This window comes from Dasypus novemcinctus, chromosome 29 (assembly GCF_030445035.2).
Source record: "Dasypus novemcinctus isolate mDasNov1 chromosome 29, mDasNov1.1.hap2, whole genome shotgun sequence".
Classification (NCBI taxonomy): domain Eukaryota; kingdom Metazoa; phylum Chordata; class Mammalia; order Cingulata; family Dasypodidae; genus Dasypus; species Dasypus novemcinctus.
In genome coordinates, this window is record NC_080701.1 from 25732789 (window position 1) to 25756492 (window position 23704).

Sequence of the window (23704 nt, forward strand, 5' to 3'; positions counted from 1 at the left end):
TTTTTTAATACTTTTTAAAAATTATCTATGTATTTTTTAAAGATACATAGATCGCACAAAACGTTACATTAAAAATTAAAATGTCCCCATATTCCTCATTCCCCACACCCTCACTCCTCCCATATAAACAACTTTTCATTTATGTGGCATATTCATTGCATTTGGTGAGTACATTTTGGAACACTGCTACACAGCATGGAGTATAGTTTACATTGTAGTTTACACTCTCACCCAGTCCATTCAGTGAGTTATGGCAGGATATATAACGTCCTCCGTTTGTCTCTGCAAATCATTCAGGACAACTCCAAGTCTCGAAAATGCCCCCACATCACACTCTTTTTCCCTCTTCCTGTCTTCAGTAACTCCTGTGGCCACTGTTAAGAACTAAGATATTCACTTATTTTTTAAAAAGATTTATTTATTTATTTATTTCTCTCCCCCTCCCCCCTCACTCCAGTTGTCTGTTCTCTGTGTCCATTTGCTGTGTGTTCTTCTTTGTCTGCTTCTGTTGTTGTCAGCGGCACGGGAATCTGTGTTTCTTTTGGTTGCGTCATCTTGTTGTGTCAGCTCTCCCTGTGTGAGGCGCCATTCCTGGGCAGGCTGCACTTTCTTTCATGCTGGGCGGCTCTCCTTATGGGAGGCACTCCTTGCGTGTGGGGTTCCCCTATGCGGGGGACACCCCTGCGTGGCAGGGCACTCCTTGCGTGCATCAGCACTGCGCGTGGGCCAGCTCCACACGGGTCAAGGAGGCCCGGGGTTTGAACCGTGGACCTCCCATGTGGTAGACGGACGCCCTAACCACTGGGCCAAGTGTGCTGCCGGCATTCGCTTATGAAACCACCTTAAGTACAGCTATCGAGTCCAAGCCCATACACTGACATAAAGCGTGCAGTCCATATTCCATTTTTATTCAATTGATGCAATAATATCTTTTGGGGCATTTTCTCCTTCATTATTTTATCCAGTCCAGGAACAGGCACTGCACTTGCCCTTTTTAGCCTCTCTCTCTCACTCTTTCAAATGTACAACATAAAAGTTCTCATCTCTGCCACTCCCAAGCATACAATTCAGCGGTTGATCACATTCACAATATTGAGCTACCATCACCCTAAAGAGAAACTCTGCACCCTTAATGGGGAGATAATATATAAAGGGTCTCCTCTTTTGTTACTAGTCTTCACTTTTCCCTCTGATCCAGGGACACACCTTTCTTCAAACACATCAGGTATACTTATCTCAGGAACTTGCACTTGTTGTTCCGTGATGCACTTTGAGCAGGTGTCTGCATTGCTCACCCCCTCATCCTTCAGGTCTTGACTCAAATCCCAACATCCTTGGTCACTGTTAGAGGTTTGCAATGATTACCAGGTCATAAGGCTGTCGCTTCATTTCGATTGATTGAGCAAAATGCCTACGTGTGGAAGACAGTGTATCTCTCCCCAAGAATGAGCCATATCACTGTGGGAATGGAGCAGATAAGGACCCCCATTCCTTCTGGGCCATCAAACCCTCCTGCATTCCAAGAAAACCCTACCTCCTAGCCCACCACCCCCAAGCCAGGCACAAAGAGAATTCACTTTTACAACCCTTTATTGCCCCAAGGCTGGACTCTGGACCCTAACCCCTCCCCATGAACTAACATTTCCCCGCCTATGGGTGTACTGTATAAATTCACATCTGCACCTTCCACGAGTGGGCTGAAGTCTCTCTTCAGACCCCCACCATGCTGGTGGGGGAGCTGAAATCTGTTCTCCAGACCCCCTCTGTTGGGAGAGCTTCTCAATAAATTCTTTCTCTGCCTGTGGTCGTATCAGTCTCCGTGTCCCAGTGAGCACCGTTTTTCTCCCTTAGTCACCCTAACTAAAACGGCAAACTCCCCACAAGCCTCCCTATCTCCCTCCCTGACTTTTTTTTCTTCCTTAGCACTTATCACCCTTTTAAATGACTATTTTGCTTATTTATCTTTTATTGTCCGTCTCCTTCCACTGGAATATAATCCCTGGGAGGGCTTGTCAGTTTTACTCCTTCCCTCCCACTCTTCTTCTTCCCCTCTCCCCCTCCCTTTCTCTTTCTCTCTCTCTCTCTCTTTTTTCTTTCTCTTTCTTTATTTCTCTCTCTTCCTTTCTTTCTCCCTCCCCACCATTGCTAAATTCACAGCACCTACAACAGTGCCAGACAGAGTAGATGCTCAATAAGTATTTGTGGAATAAACAAAATGAATAATTGAATAATGAAGAGAAAATCTGTCAAATCTTACATAATTAAGCAATTGTTGGGCAGGATTAAAAGGGCAAAATTGTATGGCTTTCCATAGCTTATCTCTTTAGAGCATTAAACAGATCCCTACAATCCCATATGATGATTTTTGGTCCCTTAGCAAAATGGCTCCCTTCTTTGGGTGGAGTTAAATTAGAATCTTTAGAGCTGCAGAGGCTGGCAGTCCCGGCGGCAGGGGACACTCAAGCAGACGGCATACCAACCTTCCTGAGCTGAGTTCTCAGGAGGAATTGGGCCGGTGAGAGAAGTGACTTTGGGTGCTTCTCTGAGCTTAGTTAAGATCACATACACATGCCTGTGTGCCAGTGGATGGGTGCGCTCTCACAAATGTGTGTGGTGTATGTAGGAGTGGAGTTTTCCTCACCTTCCAAGAGGAGGCTCAGAATCTCTGCACCACTCTCCTGTAAGTTAGGATATATGAAGAGTGTCAGAGACACCCCCTTCCTCTCCGTGTTCGTCTATGCAGTGCTGCTCTGGGCACTACAGCCAGAGTGATGGCCTGGGTCATTTTCTCTCTTCTGAGGAAAATAATATATTTGCTCTTCATTTTTTATTGAACAAATACTCTGTGCTAAGTGCCCTGCAAAATAATAGTAATCATCATCTGGAGCCCCAGGAACTTATATTGTAGAGAAGATAAAGAACACTTTTAGATTCGGGGGGGCTTTTCTCTTGGTGGTTGGAAGTGAGCATCGTGTTGCTGGGTGGGTTGTAAACAGTTGTGGGTTCAACTCAAAATGAATGTCTGTCAAAAGCTTTGTACATGTAAAAGGAGAGCTGTGGAAGGGTGCTATATGGCACATGCATGATAATATTCTCTGAGGGAAAGGAGTGTCTTTTAAAAGGGGCATCTTCCCAGGTTCATAGCACTGTCGCCATATATGTAGGGCAAACACAGTGATTGTAGAGGTGCATTTTGGGACATGAGCTCAAAGTTAGGATGAGGTAGGGGATGACAAACTCTCACTGGGACCGTAACCACTATGATCCCCATCTAATGGACTACCTCCCCTCCGTCAGGTTTTCAAAATTACTCACATAGTTTCTGTAGGACAAGGGTATTTCCATTATGGAATATGAAAAATACCCTCAACAATCATCTAGAGACGTGCCAAACGCACAGCAACAAGAAATTCATTATTAGCTATAGCCCGGCCATCCTATGGAGAGTAGGCCTTCTGTACAGATAAGCCTGCTTTGGGTCTAGTTTTTCAAGCATTGTTTGCTCATTTTATCTACTTCGTTTGTATTCCTCAAAACCAGAAATGAAGAAGACAAAGATCACTGTCCTTCACAAACAAACCTTTGGTACTTAAGAGAACTATATTAACCTCTGTTCTTGCTGGCTCCCTCTTCAGAGGGCTGCTTTAATTACCTTCCTGTGCTAAAGAAGTTTTGAGAATGTGCCAGTGAATGTGTGCCACTCAGGTGTGTGTGTTGACACTCAACCACTGAGTCTACTATTTGGATGGGTAAAGAATCAGCCAACATTTTTGTTGTGTCCCTCAAGAAAATTTTATTTATTTTCCTTAAGATTGCTGTACAAAGAGCTGTGATAGGTGGTAAGAACTATAAGAAAATTTAGACATGAATATAAAAGGAAAGCAGAGCTGTTGCAGTTTGATATCATTGATGAATTTCAAAAAGAAATATTGGTGTATGTTTGCAAACTGGTCTTTTCCTCTGGGCATATTAGATTATATTGGATTGAGAGATTTATTTGATTAAGTAATCAAGTAAACCTCTTGTGCCAGTAGGGTGTTGAGTCCCTGCCCCTTGGTGGGTGGGGACTCACAGATAAAAGACATGGCAAAGGACATAGTTGGAGGGTTTTTAATGTCGGAGTTTTCATGTTGGAGTTTGATGCTTTAGTCTTACGCTGTAGCCCTGAGTAGTAAGCACACAGAGGAAAGAGAAGCCAGCCCTGAGAAGAGAGGAAACCTGAACCTGGAGAGAAGCAAGACCTGGGAAGAGAGGAATCCAGGAAGCCTGAACCCTGGTAGCCATGGACAGCCGTCTTGCTCTAACACAGGGAAAAATAGACTTTGATGAGGGAAGTAACCCAGGCTTTATGGCCTGGTAACTGTAAGCTCCTACCCCAAATAAATACCCTTTATAAAAGCCAACAGGCTTCTGGTATTTTGCATCAGCACCCATTTGGCTGACTAATACAAGAGTCAATGGGCTACTTCTGAGTTTTGACTGGTTCTAGGGGCAGGAGAGAGCATAGAAGAGCCCAAAGAGCACATGAGATGGTGGTGGCCACTTTAAAACCCTATCCCTAATATTGTAAAGGACATAACAATGTCTAGGTCCAGTTCCTTCTCTCATGAAGTTTAACCTAGTTGAAGATTAGACATGGCCATGCATTATTCATCTTTGTATCCTTGAGTCCTGGCAAAAAGCTGGGTATATAGTAAGGGCTCAGTGAAGGTTTGTCCAATGAATGGATGAATACTGGACTAATGAATATGTGATATGCCCCAAATAGGCCTGAGAACGACTAGCGCTGGGACAAGTGGTTCAATGTTTTGAAAGCGAGCTATCAGTCTTGTAGTCAGGTCTAACATTTACTAACAGATTTAGCAACAAGACAACATGTTGAGTAGACTGGGGGTGTCAGGGAGGCAAAAAAATTTTTTAAACCGAGTTAAGAACAAGGAAAGAGAAGGTTTTTTTTTGGTTTGTTTTTAAGGATGACCAATTTTAGGTGTCAAGATAAACTTGGGTGTTGTTTTAGGTCGGAGGAAATGGTGAGAAATACACGAGCAACTTTTCAGCAGCCACCAGCTAAACTTTAGTAAAGAATAGGTTCAAGTCCAGGAAAGTTGCAGCTGCAGATCGGGGTGTTAGTCTACACCAATCCCTTAAACCCTTTGACTTTACCAGCAAGAAAAATGCGATTCAGGAAGGATAATAATATTTATAATGCCAACAATTATGCTGAAGACGACTGCTGATAACAGCTCACATTTCTTGAGCGTGCCAGACCCTGTGCTAAGTTCTTCACATACAGCATCTCGCTGCATGACGGCCCTTGACAGGGTAACCTCTTGCTAACCCGAGCTGATTCCACTCTCTCATGAACATACGTGTCCCTTCGGGGAAACAGCCGGTATTTGGGCCCTGGGACCTCTCACAAGCGGGGAGACCCCTCTTTAGGACGCGATCCCCCGATCAGACCGGGAGTCCCGGGGACCCTCGACGCGGCGAGGGGCAGGCAACAAGGGCAGGGTGCTGCCTCTGCCCAGGGCACGCACGACGGCCTCTCCGGCACCCGCCAGCTCCCGGGCAGCCGTCATTGCCCGCCAGGGGGCGACTCAGGCCGTCGCGGACGCGTCCACGGCAGCGGCGGGTGACGCGGCTCCAGCGCCGCCTCCGCCCCCGCCCGGCGCGCGCCCGCCGCGAGGGGTCCGGTCGTGACAGTAGACGCCGGGAGGGGTGGGGCCGGGACGCGAGGGGTCACGTCAAGGCGGCGTAGACAAAGGGGGGCGGGCGCGCGCACGTCCTTACGCACGCCCGGGCCGGCGGCGGCGAGCCGGAGCGTGAGGGACGGTCCCCGGAGGGCTGTGGCGCCGCGGAGCGTCGCGGTGGGTGAGTGAGACGGCCCCGGCCGCTTCCTAAACGCCCCCTGGCCCCCCGGGAGCTGAGGAGGGAGCCCGGGGCTCGGGGTCGGGCGGCCGGCCGGGGGCGCCGTGGCCCGCCTGCCTCCCCCTGCCCGGCGCCCGGAGACTCCATCGCCGTTTGCCGGGGTTTCCCGGCCCGGGATGGAATGTTCCGCCCCCTCCCCCGCGGTGGAACAGGCCGCGCCCCTCCCCGGGCGCGGGCCCTCGCTTTCCCCGCGCAGCGCGGGCCGCCGGGGCCTCCGGCTCCCGCGCCGCGCCCTCGGCCAGGTGGAGCCCGCGCTGCCTGAGCCCGGCGCGGAGCTGGCGGCCCGCGCTCCCCTGCCTGCTCGGCCTCCTCTGCGAGATGGACCCTTCTGCGGCCGCCGGGCCCCCCACTCCGGAATCCAAGGTGCCCCGCAGCCCGCCCTCCCCGAATTCCGAAGAATTCAGCTTGTGGGGGATGAAAGGGGTATTGGCGATCGCGAGGAAGCCTTCGCCTGTAATTTATCTCTGTCCTGCTGCTTCTCTAGGATGTAAATTTTTCCCACTTTTCGTTCTCCAGAGGCATGTTCCCCTCTTCCCCCCCCCCCCCATGCCCTTCCTTAAGAGTTCGTAATCCTCTGAAATTGTTTCCCTTTCCGTTTTATTTTACGCCATCCTCCTGCCGTAGGGTTTTATTTCCTCACTTTCCGTTTCCCAGAGGGCTTTTTGCAGTGTGGAAGTTATGAAAAATCCACTCTGTGAAACGTGCTGTGTAGCTTTATGGAAATTAAGTTCCAGACCGTCTAGATTTCTGGGCTTCTCACTGCTTATATCCTCTGTGCCTTGGGTCTTGTCATTGGAACCTTTCTTGAAGTCAGTTGAAGACTTTTCTTTCTGGTTGGTGTTCCTTAATTTTGACTGAACTTTGGATCTTTCCTGTCTTGTAGATTCTGTCTCAAACCAAGGGAAATGATGTAAAAAGTGAAAAGCCATTAACCTTTGTACAGAGGCTCTGTAGAAGGTAGTCCTGAAATAACGCCAATCCTGCAGTCCTTTCTTTCTTTGATAGTGATGTGTTTTAAAAAAACAACCAAAAACACTTTACTTTTTCTTTTAATGAATTTCACACATGCAAAAGAATGGTGAGTCCACATTTACCCATCATCCAACTGTGGCCATCCATCCTGTCCCTATCCCATCCTATCCATTCCCATCTATTTTCCCCCTTCTATCTCAGGGATATGTCCTTGATGCTTCTGTTGAAAGTCAGGTCTTACTTGTCAAAAGTAACTTGAGGTTGGAAATAAAAATCTTAGTGTTGTATAAAGTCACAGTGTACTTTTTCAGGAACATGGCCTGCTATTATTGGTTTTTCAGCTAAGAAACACATAATAGAGTTGGGGAAGGACCAGAAAAGGGTATCTGAAGTGATCAAACTGCTGGAACACAGGTTAAAACAAAAAATATGTCAGATCTGAATGAGAACTTACAGATCATCTTGTCCAACTTTTTCATTTTCATGAGCCAATCAAGGTCTAGAGAGGCTCAGTGACTTGTCAGAATAAGAGGCAGAACTGAGGCTGGAAGCTACATCTATCCTTATCCTGTTTTTCCAGTCTTTTCCACTGTTCCATACCACTTGACTTTAGGTTTGCTTCAGGAAAGTAAAGGGCTATGGCTGAAACTCTTAGAATCATGAAGGGTTTGGACAGGAAATCATGAGCTTTTCCACCAAATTAACAGATAAGAATCCTGGGGTGGGTGGACAGTGGGTTATGCTCTTTTACACAAGTGTGGTATGTCTTTCCACGATTAGCACACTGCTAAGTTTCCTTTATCTCAAGAAAGGTGAATTCCGTACTTGTATTTGTGCTCAATTTTCTTACCCCTAGAATGGAAATAGTCTACCTCTAAGGAATACTGTGAACCTGGAAATCCGACCTAGGGGTCTTCGAGTTTATGTGTAAGTAAAAGTTATTTAATAGGATGTGGTGTAATTGTTTATAAATATGCCTTCAGGATGGACTTTTCTTTTGTGAGTTTGTGACCTAAATAGAGTAGTTGCCATAAACATCCACTTTATAAAAGTACCCATGAAATACTCGCATCTGGGTTTCTGGATGAATCATTACCCTGAAGATACTCGTGTGCAGAGAGGGGAGGAAGGGATCGTTGTGCTTTTTATGTATGTGGTGTCAGAGACAGTGCTGTGGCTAGTCTGACAGGATTCTATCCTGACCTGCTAACTTCTTTTGCTAAGAATAAACCACTTTGTTCACTTTGTGCATATCACAAAATGTTATCTTTTTTGAAATCTATTGCTTTCTGGGGATAGATGGTGGAGATTAGGTCCTGGTTAAGCTTGAGCCATACTGCAGAGTAGTTTAAGTAATGATGTTACATATGTTTGTTTTGTAAGTTCACAATTATTACTATATACTTATTGTTTATATATGTTTGTGTGTGGGTGATACATTTCAATAAATTGATTTTTTTTTAATGAAAAAAAATAGAACCCCATCAAAGCTTGTCATTTACTTCTTACTGTATCATTACACCCATCAATTCAGTGTATCACTGAACTACATAATAATGCTTACCATAGCATGATTAATGCAATTCAAAAGAATAGAGTTTTGAAATTAGAAGGAACATTATAGATGTTTGGAATTTTTCCTAACTCCTTTAGGTACTCTCTCCTATAAAACACACACATACATTGTCTCTTTCCTTGGGCCACTCTTATTTTTACTTTGTCATGTGTAATAGTTGTTTATATGTTTCTGTTTTGCTTACTATTTAACTACAAGCTCAAGGTCTGCAGTGTTAGAATAATACTTTGTAATTAGTTGGCTATTTGAATTAAAACTTATTTTACTGGTGAAGAAACTTAAATTCATGGAAACCAAATGACTTATAGATGGTTACATAGACCAGGTAGTAACAGAGCCGTGCCCAGGACCTAAGAGGCCTTGTGGGTTCCAGTTCTAAGCCCTTTCCATTACACAGTTTTCTTTATGCCTCAGAGGAATAGGGAGGGAACAAAATTTTATATATCTCCAGTTAGAGATATATTATTTTCAAGGTCTGCTTTAAAAGTTTTAGGTCAGTGCTGTCTGAAAGAAATATAATATGAGCCACATAGGTAATTTTAAACTTTGTACTAGCCACTTTTAAAAAGTGGAAACATGGGAAACGGACTTTGGCCCAGTGGTTAGGGCATCCGTCTACCATATGGGAGGTCCGCGGTTCAAACCCCGGGCCTCCTTGACCCGTGTGGAGCTGGCCATGCGCAGTGCCCTCCTTGACCCGTGTGGAGCTGGCCATGCGCAGTGCTGATGCACGCAAGGAGTGCCGTGCCACGCAAGGGTGTCCCCCGCGTGGGGGAGCCCCACGCGCAAGGAGTGCGCCCCTGAGGAAAGCCGCCCAGCGTGAAAAGAAAGAGCAGCCTGCCCAGGAATGGCTCCGCCCACACTTCCCGTGCCGCTGACGACAACAGAAGCGGACAAAGAAACAAGACGCAGCAAATAGACACCAAGAACAGACAACCAGGGGAGGGGGGGAAACTAAATAAATAAATAAATCTTTAAAAAAAAAAAAAAGTGGAAACAGGTGAAAATAATTTTATTAATATAGTTCAACCTAGTTTATCCGAATATAACTTCAACATGTAATCAATATAAAAATGAGATATTTTACACTTAACTTTTTTCATACTAAATTACACTTATTTTTTTCATACTAAATCATTGAAATCTGGTGTATATTTTTTATTTACAGCACATCTTGATTTGGACTAACTACATTTCAAGTGCTCAAGAGTCTCATGTGATTAGTGGCTGCTGAATTGGACAGCACAGTTTCAGGGGACCAGTATGGACAGAATCACTGTCAGCTGAACATAGAGATAAAGGCGCACTTTCTTTAGCTTTGTAATATTCAGTTTTGAAGTTAAGTGGATTGTGGTCATTGGTTTTTCCTTTCATGCTTTAGTGATTTATTTGCACAATTAAGATTATTTTGAGTTTGTGGAGAGTTTAACAAAGAAGTCTGATGTTTCATGAATTTTGTGGGGTTGATCTATTATTAACTGTCTTCTGCATGTTTGATGAAATGCTTTCTTGTTTTAAATAAGACTGCTTAGTCATTAGGCAAAAAACAACTTGACTTTTTTAAAAAGGCCACTAACAAAACTAATTAAACAAATAAGCCAACTTTAAAAAAAAATGGGCAAAAATTTGAACAGACACTTCATCAAAGAAGTTAATACAGGTGGCAAATAAGCACATAAAAAAGATGCTCAATATCAGTCATTAGGGAAATGCAAATTAACCTATAAGATACCGTTACATATCTGTTAGAAAGCCTAAAATTAAAAAGACTGACCATACCAAGTGTTGGTAAGGATGTAAAGCAAACAGAACATTCCCACTCTGTTGGTTTCATACTCTGCAACCACTTTGGAAAACAGTTTAGCCATTTCATAAAAAGCTAAACATGTGCCCACCTTGGACCAAGTTGTTCTACTAGATATTTACCCAAAAGAAATGAAAGCGTATGTTCACACAAAGACTTGTAGATGAATGTTCATAGCAGACTTATTGGTAATAGCCAAAAACTGGAAACAACCCGTGTCCATCAATAGGTGAATGGATACTCAAACTGTTGTATAGCTGTACAATGAGACTACTGCTCCGCAGCAACAAGGAATGAACTCAATACAGTCAGCATGAATACTTTTAGGAATAACTATGCTGAGTAAAATAAACCTCACAAAAAAAGGGAAAAAGAGAAGGAGGGAGGAAGAGAAGAGGAAAGAGAAGTCCAGAAGTTGCCTCTAATTATGTATATAAGACTCAAATGTAAAAGCACCAAAGGTAATGAAATGTCTTGGATCTCATAGCCCCAGCAAATTGTCCTTTCATAAATTATTTAATGACCCTTGAATATCAAAATATCCTTGTCCATTGTTTTTGCCAACTTCAAGAGATTTGTGTTGCTTTGGGATTGATTTGCTACCATATTACTTACTACCCAGTTCCTATTCAAGTTAGACCTTTTTAGGCAAGGGGCAAGTTTTGAGATCAGAATAACCTTAGATAAGATCAAGACCCTGGAACTGACCATTATTACTGTCTTCTTATTAGTGAGTTGAGTCATCCTTTGATCTTTTGTATCCACGTTTTGTCTTGGACCATTTATTATATACAGGATTAATGTCTGCTGTTTGTGTATACTTGTTTTTCAGCATTCAGATTCACTTCAACGTAGTTACTCTGCATGCCACCCTGTTTCCCTGGAAACATTATCTGCTTTTTCTCCTAAGCAGCAACATCCTATTCAAGCAAATTCCATAATGCTGCACTACTTCTGATATACTTGACATTAAATTCAGCCAGGCACTCATTCCTCTCCACACGTGTGTATGTGTGTGTGTTTACCATCACATCAGCATTGGGGCATCCAGTGGGTCTGTGTCCTGAGAGAGTAAACTGGGACAACTGGATGGATTCTTTTTTTTTTTAAAGATTTATTTATTTATTTTATTTTTTTATTTCTCTCCCCTTCCCCCTGTTGTCTGCTCTCTGTGTCCATTCGCTGAGTGTGCTTCTGTGACTGCTTCTATCCTTATCCACGGCACCAGGAATCTGTGTTTCTTTTTGTTGCATCATCTTGTTGTGTCAGCTCTCCGTGTGTGCAGCACCATTCCTGGGCAGGCTGCACTTTCTTCACACTGGGCAGCTCTCCTTACGGGCCGCACTCCTTGCGTGTGGAGCTCCCCTTTGCAGGGGCCACCCCTGTGTAGCACATCACTCTTTGTGCACATCAGCACTGCACGTGGACCAGCTCCACACGGGTCAAGGAGGCCCGGGGTTTGAAACCTGGACCTCCCGTGTGGTAGGCAGATGCCCTATCCTTTAGGCCAAGTCCACTTCCCTGGATGGATTCTTGAAGTGCACCTCGCCCCAAAGCAAATGAAGGATCAGTGTGGGTAACAGCAAGACCACTACACTGGGAACCATCTCTGAGTTCTAGTCCTGCCTCTCTTACTAGCCAGTTCTGAAACTTGTCCCAATCATTTAATCCTTTCAAGGATCAGTTCTGTGAGCCATAAAATGAAAAAATTGCACTAGAATTCCCACAGATCAACTGATAAAGTTGTAGTTTGGCATCACTCTATTCCTGCCTTCAGCTTTATAGTGATGATTAATAGTAGTAGTGTCTGTTTCTTGAGCACTACACTGATAGCTTGGTATGCATTATTGCATTCAATCTTCACAACAGTCCCACAGGATACATATTATTCCCATTTCACAGGTAGAAAAACTGAAGCACAGAAGTGTTTATTTGTCCAGAGTCACACAGCTAGAAGATGGTGGAGGCTAGATATAAATGTAGCTCATCTGATTTCCTTTATGTTTAATCATAATATATTCCTGCTTACCTCACATTCTACAATTTTAAATAAAGATACATAGTCTAAAATCTTGGTATGGGAAGGAATTTTAAGTCATCTAGAATAATCATCTTAATGCATCCGCCACTCTGCAGAATCTAGCTGTTGTGTCATTGTCTCCCTAAAGAGCCTATTCTTATTGTAAGAGCAACTCAACCTTAGATTCTTTTTTAATGGTTTTATTGGGTTTTAATTCACATACCGTACAATTCACCCATTTAAAGTATACAAGTCAGTGGTTTTTCTTATATTCACAGATTCGTGAAGCCATCACCACGATCTATTTTATTTTATTTTTTATTTTATTTTTTTCCTGAGGCGCCCTCCCCCCTGGCTTCTCACAGTCAATTTTAGAACACCGTCATCACCTCAGAAATAAACTTCTTAACATTTAACTATCACCCACCTATCTCCCTGTTTCCCCAGCCCTAAGCAGCTGCTAATCTACTTTTTCTATAGAAAAGAAAAATACTTTTTCTGTAAAAAAGAAAAAATAGAACACGTCTATTCTGAACAATTCATATAAATGGAATCATATATAGTCTTTTGTGACTTATTTAATTTAGCATAATATTTTCAAGGTTCATCCATGTTATAGTATGTATCAGTACTTCATTCTTTTTTATAGCCAAATATTCCATTTAATGGATACATTACATTTGGTTTATCCATTTATCAGTTGATGGACATTTGGGTTGTATTCACCTTTAGTCTATTTTGCTGCTATAGACATTTGTATATAGGTTTTTTTGTGTGGACATTTCATTTTTCTTGGGTAAATAACTTACGCTTTAGTTTCTTGGTGGTTCAAGCAAAAACTGTGCAGTGGTTTGGCTTAAACAGTGGGAATTTGTTGGCTCACAGTTTTGAGGCTAGAAGAAAGTCCAAATCAAGATGTCATCTAGGTGATGTTTTCTTCCTGAAGACTGGTGTTCTGGACTGACTGCGTGTGATCCTTGGTCCTGAGCTCCTCTGTCACATAGCAGTGCATAGCAGAGGCATAGACAGCCTCTCCCTTCTCTTCCAGGTTTCATTGACTTTCAGCTTTTTCCTTCCCCTGACTTCCTCTGTCTGAATTTTATTGGGCTATAAAGGACTCCAAGTCCCATGCTGATGAGGTGGGTCACACCTTAACTGAAGTAATGTCACCAGAAGGCCCTACTTAGAATGGGTCCACACCCACAGAAATGGATTCTGCTTAAGAATATTTTTCTGGGGTACATATAGCTCCAAACCACCAAAACCTTGGAATGGAATTGCTGTGTCCTGGTAACTATATGTTTAACCATTTGAGGAATTACCAGACTGTTTTCCAAAGTGGCTGCACCATTTTACATTCCCACCAGCAGTGTATGAGGGTTAGATTCTTAATATTGAGCTAAAATTTGTACCCCTATAACTGTCAATCATATTATCAATTCTCTTGCATTGGGGTGTCCAAAGCAAATCTGCTTTTCTAGAATCACAGACAGCTTGGTATGCTCTTCTGTGCTCTTTAATGTTAAATGACTCCTCCCAGTCCACACGGTCCTAGGATTTTTGTAGTTTTAGATCCTTTTACCAACCTGGTGACTTTCTTCAGAATGTGCTTCAGTTTGTCTCTATTCCCTTCCTTTCTTCTAATCAGAGAACTAGGTACTTTTATATACTTATGGGTGGTTTGTGAGCAAAGATGTATATGCATATACAGTAGGTTCTTTTCTCAGTTTCCAGTTGTTCTTTGCTAAGTTAATTGGTAAGAACACCTAACTTGGTAGTTCTCAACTCTGACTGCATGTTTGAATAACCTGAGTCACTTAAAAACAAATTCAGGTGCCACCCACAGAGATTCTGATGATTTCATCTGGGCTTAGGCCCAGGTGATTCAAATGAGCATCCTGGGTTGAAAAGAATGCAGCCAAAGGATTGGTCTTGGCCAGGTCCCCTGAGGGCCCACACTGCTCACATCCCTCCATCTATCATGGATTTCTGCTTCATTGATGCAGAATTACTGTGACAGCTTCTTAGTCTTTGCTTACACATTCATACGGGATACCATCTTTAAGCATCAAGCATTTTTTTTCTACAGAGGTCTTATCTCCCCTCAGCGTGCTCTGCTGTGTGCTTGGCTGTGCCTGGCAGTGGCTGTGTTTTTCCTCCCTGTCAGGCCACGTGCAATTTCTGGATGGGCTCTGCATGCCTTGACCGTTTTAGGGGAATGTAAACACTTTAAAGCAGGAAGATCAATATCTTGGGTGAAGTGGGAGTTGAAAACAAATTTCTCATTAAATGTCATGTCTTTTGGGAGAATTACCTTCAAAATGCCTCTTCTTCCTAGTAACAGGAACTTAGAATAGTACTAGTAATAAATATTTTGAGGCTTTACTGTGTTCCAGGCACTGTGAAAAGTGCTTTACATTTGTGTCTAACATAAGCCTTTGAACATCCTTTTTAGTGGGTATTGCTGAATGACACCTTAAACAGATGACCTTACCCGAAACAGACTCACAACACTAGTTAGGAAGTCAGGCTTCAATCTCTGTTGTGTTTCTCTTGATTTTTGAACCATGAGACTTTAAATGCATTTTCCCTGACTAGTTAAGCTTTTTTAAAAAATAAAATGGCATTATCTTTCCTTTTTAGTTGGTGCACGGCATCTTTCCGAACATGTTCTAGCAACCTTGGTGTACTGAATTAGGATGTATCACAGAGAGCTAGCTGAAATGCAGTGGTTGATTCTGTATTTAGTAGTCATAAGTCTGCCTAATACCTTGTGATTGGGTCAGGTAATTTAGATGCCCTGACTTCAGTTCCCCCTCTTATTTTCTCTGCCAGCACTCTTTTCTTTACCTTGTTAATAATTATCAGAGTTTGAAATTAATGGCTTTTTGTATGCTTAGTTGCTTAATATTTGTTTCTACACATATTTGTTCACTGCTGAATTTCTGACATCTAACATAATGTCTGGCACATAGTATGCACTTAGTAAATACTTGTTGTATGAATGAACTAATGACCTCTAGAACTGAGGAACCTGAAAACTGAGTTATTTGGGAGCCTAAAGGTCCAGATTTGCCATTTGGTAGGTTGAGGATTTTAGCTTGGCAGGGGGCACTGTTGCCTTCCTAGGATGAAACCATCTTCCTCTCTAAATGGTTCACAACTGGCTGTTCCTCATGTTTTTCTCTGGACCATTTTGGCTATTGGCGGAGCATTGGCCTAGATGATTCTCAGTGAGTTTGGTTGGAATCAAGATGTGTAAATGAAGAGGATGAGTCAAAATATTCCTTTAAGTTGATAGTTCCCCACCTCGTACTTAAAGGGTCATGCTTATATTTACCAGGGTCAAAACAAGATCTTTTCCTAAATGAGCAATTTATTTAGAAATTGTAGTTTGAATGACCAGAAAAGACAAGATTGAGTTCTGATGTGGGCAGTTTTCTGGTATTTCCAGAACTCAAAGTCTGTCTTACAGGGTCCTTAAGATAACAGTTACCTTTGGCGTAGACACCTGCTTTACCAGCACAGCACTATGTTTGGGAGTACATTTGATAACCCCAGTTTGCCTTCTATTTCCTCCTACTTCTGAGAATTTATGAGGATTGCTTAGTATTGGCTAGGTAACTAGTTCGACTAGTTTGCTGTTTTCTGCTGAGCCTAGCACTCATAAGAACTCAAATTCACTACTTCCAAGGGGAGAAAAGATCAACTAGATCATGGGTCAGCAAACTTTATCTGTAAAGGGGCAGCCTGTGAAGAATTTTAGGTGGTGCAGACAGTGGTCTCTGTTCCATCATCATCATCATCATCCCCTCTACCCCATCCCCCCCTTCCTCCTCTTAAAAACAACTCTTTGAAGATGTAAAAGCCTTTCTTAGCTTGTGCACTTTATGAACAAGCCATAAACAGATTTGGCCTGTGGCCTGCCAACCCCTGACCTAGGTAAAGAAATGAGTTCATTGCTAAATGTGTTTAATGTTTTAGGGACAAGAACGTGCAGTGACCTTGGGAATTCTCAGTTGATTGTGACCAAAGAAGAGAGTGCTAAACTCTGGCCTGGGGAGTCAAAGTCATCCTAGTGTTGGTCACCTTGGGTCTTTGAAACTTGAGGTAACTGTGGCCAGTATGACAGCAGCTGTCCAGTGGGGCAGAGGGCTCCTACTGCTTCTTTCCCATGGGACTGCTGGCCAAGAGGGCAAGGAGACAGAGATGGAGGGGTAGAATAGAGGTGAGACCCTCAAATAAGGCTGGGAATAGATTGGCTTGAGGAATACAGTGAATCAATCGGACAGCAAATTAAATTGATTGAATCTCAATTTCCTGCACCTCTGTTGGAATGTAGTTAGAAATCTGGCATGTACAATCAGTTTGGCCAGTTTATAAAAATGAAAGAACAGGTGTGTACCTTGGATTCTGAGAAGAACTCCAAATTCTGATATACGAATCCAGATTTGCCTTTTTTCCTCCCTCTCTTTCTCATCACAAGAAGTTCTGTAGAGCAGGCCTGGCATTAAGGAAGAATTAATTTATTTCAAGGTGGTAGGTAAGATAGGCATAGCAGTTAAAGAGTACAGACTCTGAGACAGATAGACTTGTTTAGATTCCTAATCTGCTGCTTACTGGCTGTGTGACCCTGGGTAATGTACTTACCCTCTAAGCCTTGATTTCTTCATTTTTAAATGGTGATGATAATAACAACTTTACCATAGACTCATTCCGAGAATTAAATGAGGACAATATATGTAAACTACTGAGCTAAATACCTGCCATATTGTAAGCATTCAATAAATGTTAGCTATAATAATAATAATAATAATAATGTGAAAGTGGAGGGAAATGGAGAATCAGAAATAGGAACTAGTTTTTGTGATTCAGTGCTACTGAAATATGTTCTTGTTGAGCATTTAATCATTAGTTGTATAGCAATGCAATGGGAGCAGTACTGGGTTAGGGTTAGGAGGCAGAAGAACTGATCTGTGTCTGCCTTTCATTTTCCTGCTTTGTAAAATGGAAACTGTGTATTGACAGGTTGGGGGATAATCGTGTAAGGTAGTGTGAAAGATCTATGAGTTCCATAAGGCATTGGTCAGCATTTAAGGTGATGTCGGTAACCTGTTCAAAGGTGAGTAGTGGGGAGTCAAAATGTTTTTACCAGAAACATTTGATAGTATGCACTCAAGTTCAATGCTTGCATTGGTAACCTGTGGTTTAGAATGAGTAACAGAAAATTGGAAGATAGGCTGGAGGGGTTTAATTTGTATGTAGAACATGACAATGTCTTGCAAAATTTAAAATGTTTCTTTCCTTTTCCCCTCAATTCCATTTCTAGGAATTTATCCTGAAAATATATTTGCAAGTGCAGTTTCTGTACTAAATCGTGTGTGCACATGGTTATTCATTGCCATATTGCTTATTAAAAAGGCAAAACTATCCATAGTGTCCAACCTTAGACCAGTTAACCCAATCATGATGCATTCATACAGTTGAAAACTCTTATCTCCAAATTGTGAAAGAAACGCTCAGTATGCACTGATGATGGTACATTGTTTTATGGTTATGGGGACAGGTCAGAGAAAAGAAAAATTTTGATTGCCCTGTGTAAGCATTGAATATCTCTGTAAGAATACAAAGCTGGGAGTATGGTAGCATTTGTGGAGAAGAACTCTAGGTAGATTGGGGCAGGTAGGAGGGAGATTGATTTTTCAAAGTAGTATATCCTTTCTATCTTTTGAAATGTGTCCTACCTACATACATTTTCTATTCAGAAAGTTTGTGTGCCTTAGGTCGTATCACTGGAGTTGAAAATTATAGGATACGTCTCTGTGTTTTCCTCTCACATCTGTATCTGCCGCCTGTTGCTCTGTCAGGTCTCTTTGACCCTGATGACTTGAGAAGCTGGAACTGACTTTAGGCTCACCCTAAAGCAGTCTTTTTCTCTCCCTCCCAAGCACATTGACATTTCTCCATATGATTGTCTGCCTGACTGTGTTTCTGTTTCCACCCCTAGCTTTGGCAGCATGTGAGCAACTTCTTGCCAAGAACCCAGGTCACCGCTGAGAAGGGGGCCTTAGGGAGAAGAATATCCAGAGGAAACCAATGCCAGACACGTCTGGAATTACACTCACCACAGGCAGCATGAGACATTCTGTGCCAGCTTCTTTGTCCCACTGGCAAAGACTGTAGTTCTCCAGGTAGGAGGATCCTGGAAGCAGAAAGCGCCAGGAGCCTCTCTAGAGGAAGAATGGGGCCAGATATGAACTGAACTCTCTACAGTGAACTCAATTTTCAGCTTATGAAGGAATTTTAAGTAAATTAATTATTTAATTTCCACATATTCAAGTTCAGCAGCCTTCTGTGTGAAGTACCAGTAGCCACCCCCTACAGGAGTTATACAGGATTTTTCTGGCACCACGTTGAACTCTTCTTGGTACTTCTGGCAATGACAGATCTGCCGGACAGATTTATCTGCTAAATGCTCTTGAGCAGGAAAAAAAGTAAAACTTCTGGAAGCAGTATAAGGATAGCAGAGCAGAGTTCCTTCCCTTGCTGCTCACTTTCACTGAAACAGCGTGGACTCGGGTACTTCTACCGAAGATTTATCCTGCCTCAGTCATCTCCACAGTCTGTCTCTTCTGGGGAGTCTGGCATTTTTGGGTTGCCTTTTGTGGCCCTTTTCTACTAGCTTTCTACTCCCAACCCTTCTATTCAGGCAGTCAAATGATATGAACTTTGGAATGGAGTTTGTTATACTTTGGGGACCTGCTTCCTTTCCCAGGCTGCTGCTGTCGAAGAGGACCATTTGAGAGCTGTGGTTTGTTCCTGGGGAGGAGGCACCGGCCTTGCCTGCATTCTCCACCATGTTCCTGTTGCTGCCTTTTGATAGCCTGATTGTCAACCTTCTGGGCATCTCCCTGACTGTCCTCTTCACCCTCCTTCTCGTTTTCATCATAGTCCCAGCCATTTTTGGAGTCTCCTTTGGTATCCGAAAGCTCTACATGAAAACTTTGTTAAAAATCTTTGCGGTAAGTTGTGCTGTTATAAATGGTTGCTTCATAGTCCTCTATTGAAGAAATGTTAGCAAAATGAGTTGTTTTTATCTGATTGAATGCTACTTTATTGGATAAGGAAAGAGTTGGGAATATGGGAAGTGGCATTTCACAAGTACACAACTAAATATGTACTTGTGAAAGCCTTTAGCAATCTTTCTTTTTGAGCTAAGATACTTGTATGGTTTGATTTACACTGAGCAAAGGGACCTAGTCCATGATTCCATACCTTGCCTATTTATGTCAAAGAGAGTGGGGCTTAGAATTTTTAAAAATTCACTTCCAGATACTTTGCCTCTTTTTATATAATGAAGCACAAAGCTGCTGCTGACATAGTCCCTCACTATTAAGCATGGAAAGCCTTTTCTCTCTTTCAAACATTTATCTTAAATAGGTTCTTCCATTTCAGATAAAAAATTAATAACAAAAAGGATTTGGTGAATTGTGTTATTTTTTTCTTAGAGGAAAAGTATAATAAATTTCCTAACATATGTCAGGACTTACCTAATTATATCACTGGACAGAACTCACAATGTAAAGGAAATGAGTGAAAAATGATATTTCTGAAAGCTGACATGCTGCAAGGCTTTTTTTTTTAATCAATTTTATTGATACATATTAATAAAGCATACAGTTCATCCATTCAGTGGTATTTAGTATAATCACGTAGTTGTGCATTCATCATGCCACAGACTTTCAATATCCATAGATTTGGTAATTTATTTGTTTTTTCTGTTTTTGAAGAAAGGTGGCATTCAGAAGTCCCCAGATTTTCAGGGATTCCTTTCCATGACTGAGACCATGCATGATTTGAGAAGCATGCTTGTAATAGTAAAAAGAGTATGGTACTATTTGTTTATACAGTATCTTGTGGTTTCTAGAATAATTTCATTTATTTCCCTTTGGTTCCTTGTAATTCTGGGTTGGGTAGGGTAAATAACTACATTTTGTTAGTGAAGAAAGAGAGACTCAGGTTAAGTGAACTGTATTGTTACATTACAGTGGGAAATCTGTTTATGTATATTATTGAATATTGGGTGTTTAATATTCATATACAAATATGACTTTGAGCACAGCTTATGTTTCCTTGCTACTCAGAGTGCAGTGTGACGACCAGCAGCATCAGTATCACTTAGGAGCTAATTAGAAATGCAGATGTCAGGCCCGCCCTACACCTACTGAATTAGAATCTGCAGTTTAACAAGATCCAGATGATTTGTATGCACATTAATGTTTGAGAAGTGCTGGTCTAGTCCTTGGACTAGCCACTTTACTAATGTGTACTGTACGTTTTAATTAATTAAGAAAGGTAATTTTCATATATTGCAGTCCAAGTAAAGCATTGGCAGCACACAGGGTCCCTATGGACCATGTACCTTACCCATGTCCTTTTTTTTTTTTTTTTTTGCCCTTATGGAAAACACACCAGGGTAGAATCAGAATAGCTGATAAACTTTTAGGAGAAGACAGTAAGTGGTGTCTGGCTTTCATTCAAGATTATAAACAAGTGATTAATTAATGGACTTAAGGAAATTGCCATTTTTAAAAACATAGAAATAAGAGGTATCAGCCTAGAGGTCTTCTGTAGTAGTTTTGAACTTGGACACTTGGTGGGATAGAAGGCCTAGAATCCCTGTGTTTTCCCTATTCCATTTTGACAAAGTCCTCCCCCAAATTAATACTGTAGATTTCATAGTCAAATAAATCATCATTGTGACTAATTTTTTTTTATATTTAAAATTTTATTTTTTATAGCAGTGTTATACAAGCTATGCAACACAAGATTAAAACTATAGTAACAAAAAGTCTGTTTTAGTCAGCAATTACACTCCCCCCTATTTTTTTTGTTTTTTTTTTTTTAATTTTTTTATTCATTTTGTAAAAATATTACATTCAAAAAATATGAGGTCCCATTCAACCCCACCACCCCCACCCCACCACTCCCCCCCCCCCCCCCCCAGCAACACTCTCTCCCATCATCAGGACATATCCATTGCATTTGGTAAGTGTATCTCTGGGCATCTCTGCACCTCATGGTCAGTGGTCCACATCATAGCCCATACTCTCCCATGCTCCATCCAGTGGGCCCTGGGAGGATCTACAGTGTCCGGTAATTGTCCCTGAAGCACCACCCAGGACAACTCCAAGTCCCGAAAACGCCTCCACATCTCATCTCTTCCTCCCATTCCCCACACCCATCAGCCACCATGGCCACTTTTCCCACACCAATGCCACATTTTCTCTGTGGACCTTGGATTGGTTGTGTTCCTTGCACATCTATGTCAAGAGGAGGCTTAGATTCTACATGGATACTGGATGCAATCCTCCTGCTTTCAGTTGTAGGCACTCTAGGCTCCATGGTGTAGTGGTTGACATTCTTCAACTCCATGTTAGCTGAGTGGGGTAAGTCCAATAAATCAGAGTGTAGGAGCTGAAGTCTGTTGAGGCTCAGGGCCTGGCTATCATATTGTCAGTCCAGAGATTCAAGTCCCCTAGATATATCTTAAACCCCAGCACCAAATACAATTCTAGTAAAGTAGCATGAAAGGCTTGTGAAAAGAGATCATATCTGAGTCCAGCTCCATCATGCAGAAACACAGCTCCAAAGAAGGGCCAACTGACATGGCAGTGAACTCCATCTGCCATGACCATAGAACCTGTGGGCCTCTTTAGCCCTCAGAAGAACCAGTACCTGGGGTTGTATCTGCTTTATCTGTCTCTGAGACTCTGCTCAGGTGTGCATAAGGGCAATCCTTCTGACAACCTCCAGACTCTTTTAGAGACTCATAGCCATATAAACTCATTTGTCCTTTCCATTTCCCCCTTAATTTAGGTCAAACAGCATTTTTAACTCCTGTTATTATATGTACACTCCCCCTTTAATGTTTGTTCATTCCTCAATCTTGAGGGATTTGGGATGATATCCATTCTGACACTTCAAGCTCAGAAGGACATAAATATTATGGGGCAGAGGAATGGAATTGTTTTGCTTACAGTGTAAGATACTCCTTACTTTGAGGTTGGGGCTGGTCCATCATCACTGTTTTGTTAGTTGTCCAGGGCAGACCCAAAGAACCTGGTGAGTAGGAGTTGGCTGCTTTTCTGCTGGATTTCAGGGCTCCACTGGCATAGGAACAATCTAAAGGCTTTAAGTCTCTGAGAAATATACTTAGCAGGTAAATTGAAAATTAGGGGTTCAGATAAAAGAAGTAGAAGAATCATAATTAGGGATTTATAAATGAGTATAACTGTGTTATGTTGGGGAACTGACTTTTCATGTATGTTTTCTCATATTCCTGGATAGAGTCCACTGAGGGGTTGTTGATTTCATGTGGCTGTGTGGCTTGCCTATGGTGTATAGATGTTCCTAGGCCCCTGAGGAGCACTTTTGTTTAAGGCTTTGTTTCCTGTGGCAGTTTGTAAAGTCTGGCTGAGGCCTGTATAACCTCTGGAATAAAACTCTATTTTATTTAATATTTCCCTCTTTTGATCAAGGTCTTACCCCAAATGCATCACTGATTAACACTTGGTAATAATAATCCCTTGGTGCCAAGGAGGCTCATCCCTGGGAGTCACATCCCACATCTGGGGAAGGGTAGTGAATTTATTTGTGAAGTTTGGCTTAGAGAGATGTATTATGCTTACATTTTTAAAATGTTAAACTCCGAAGTAGAATTTGATGGTGGAGAATGGTATAAACCTGGGGTGGTTATGAAGAAGCTGTAGAGACCATAGAGGTGGCGGGATTGTGGCGGCATGAACATGAGTTTTTGAGTAAGAGAGCTCTTAGTTTGAATACCACTGCTTTACTTACCAGCTCTGAAGCTTTGCCTAAGTTACCTACCTTTTGAACCTCAGTTTCCTCATCCATAAAATGGGAGTAGTAATACTTGCTTACATTGTTATAGTGAAAGAGGTAAGGTTAATCATGTATGCCTTCTTGATCCCAGTGAGAAAGGTGATTTTAACATAACCTTTAGTAGGTTAAAGGGCTAACTAAAGGAGATGAGAATGTGAATTGTGGCAGGAGAGTTAATAAATAGTTTTCAGGTTTTATCTGTTCAGGTCCATCTTTTCATATGACTCCTTGATGAAGAAACATACTGAGAGCTGATAAACTCAGCCATTATTGACGGCCTGTTCAAAGCGCTCATATCAAACTGTGGCAAATAAATAAGTTCTGGTTCCTGCTTCTCAGGGTATTTGTAGCCAGTAGGAAAGATCAGTATATATACACATAAAAAATGCAGATTGTGATGCCATTTAAAATACCAAATAAAAAGGCCGACTGCAGGAATTGGGTGGGGAACATTTCAAGTAAGATTTGACACTTGAACTGGTGTTAATAGGGGAAAAAG

At 42.1% G+C, this 23704-nt stretch overlaps 1 protein-coding gene across 3 annotated transcripts in view; it reads left to right on the top strand.

Moving 5' to 3' along the window:
* The first annotated feature begins 5659 nt into the window (after window positions 1–5659).
* Window positions 5660–23704, top strand: part of GPAT4 (glycerol-3-phosphate acyltransferase 4) — a 48495-nt gene continuing 30450 nt past the window's right edge. The window contains exons 1-2 of one of the 3 annotated variants that reach the window (XM_004468699.5): window positions 5660–5871; window positions 18308–19322. In XM_004468699.5, coding sequence (XP_004468756.1) covers window positions 19158–19322 — 165 coding nt within the window. In that variant the 5' untranslated portion in view covers window positions 5660–5871; window positions 18308–19157. Of the gene's footprint in view, window positions 5872–6070; window positions 6292–18307; window positions 19323–23704 lie in introns of those variants that run through there. The other 2 variants (XM_004468700.5, XM_023591783.3) reach the window with 2 other exon arrangements.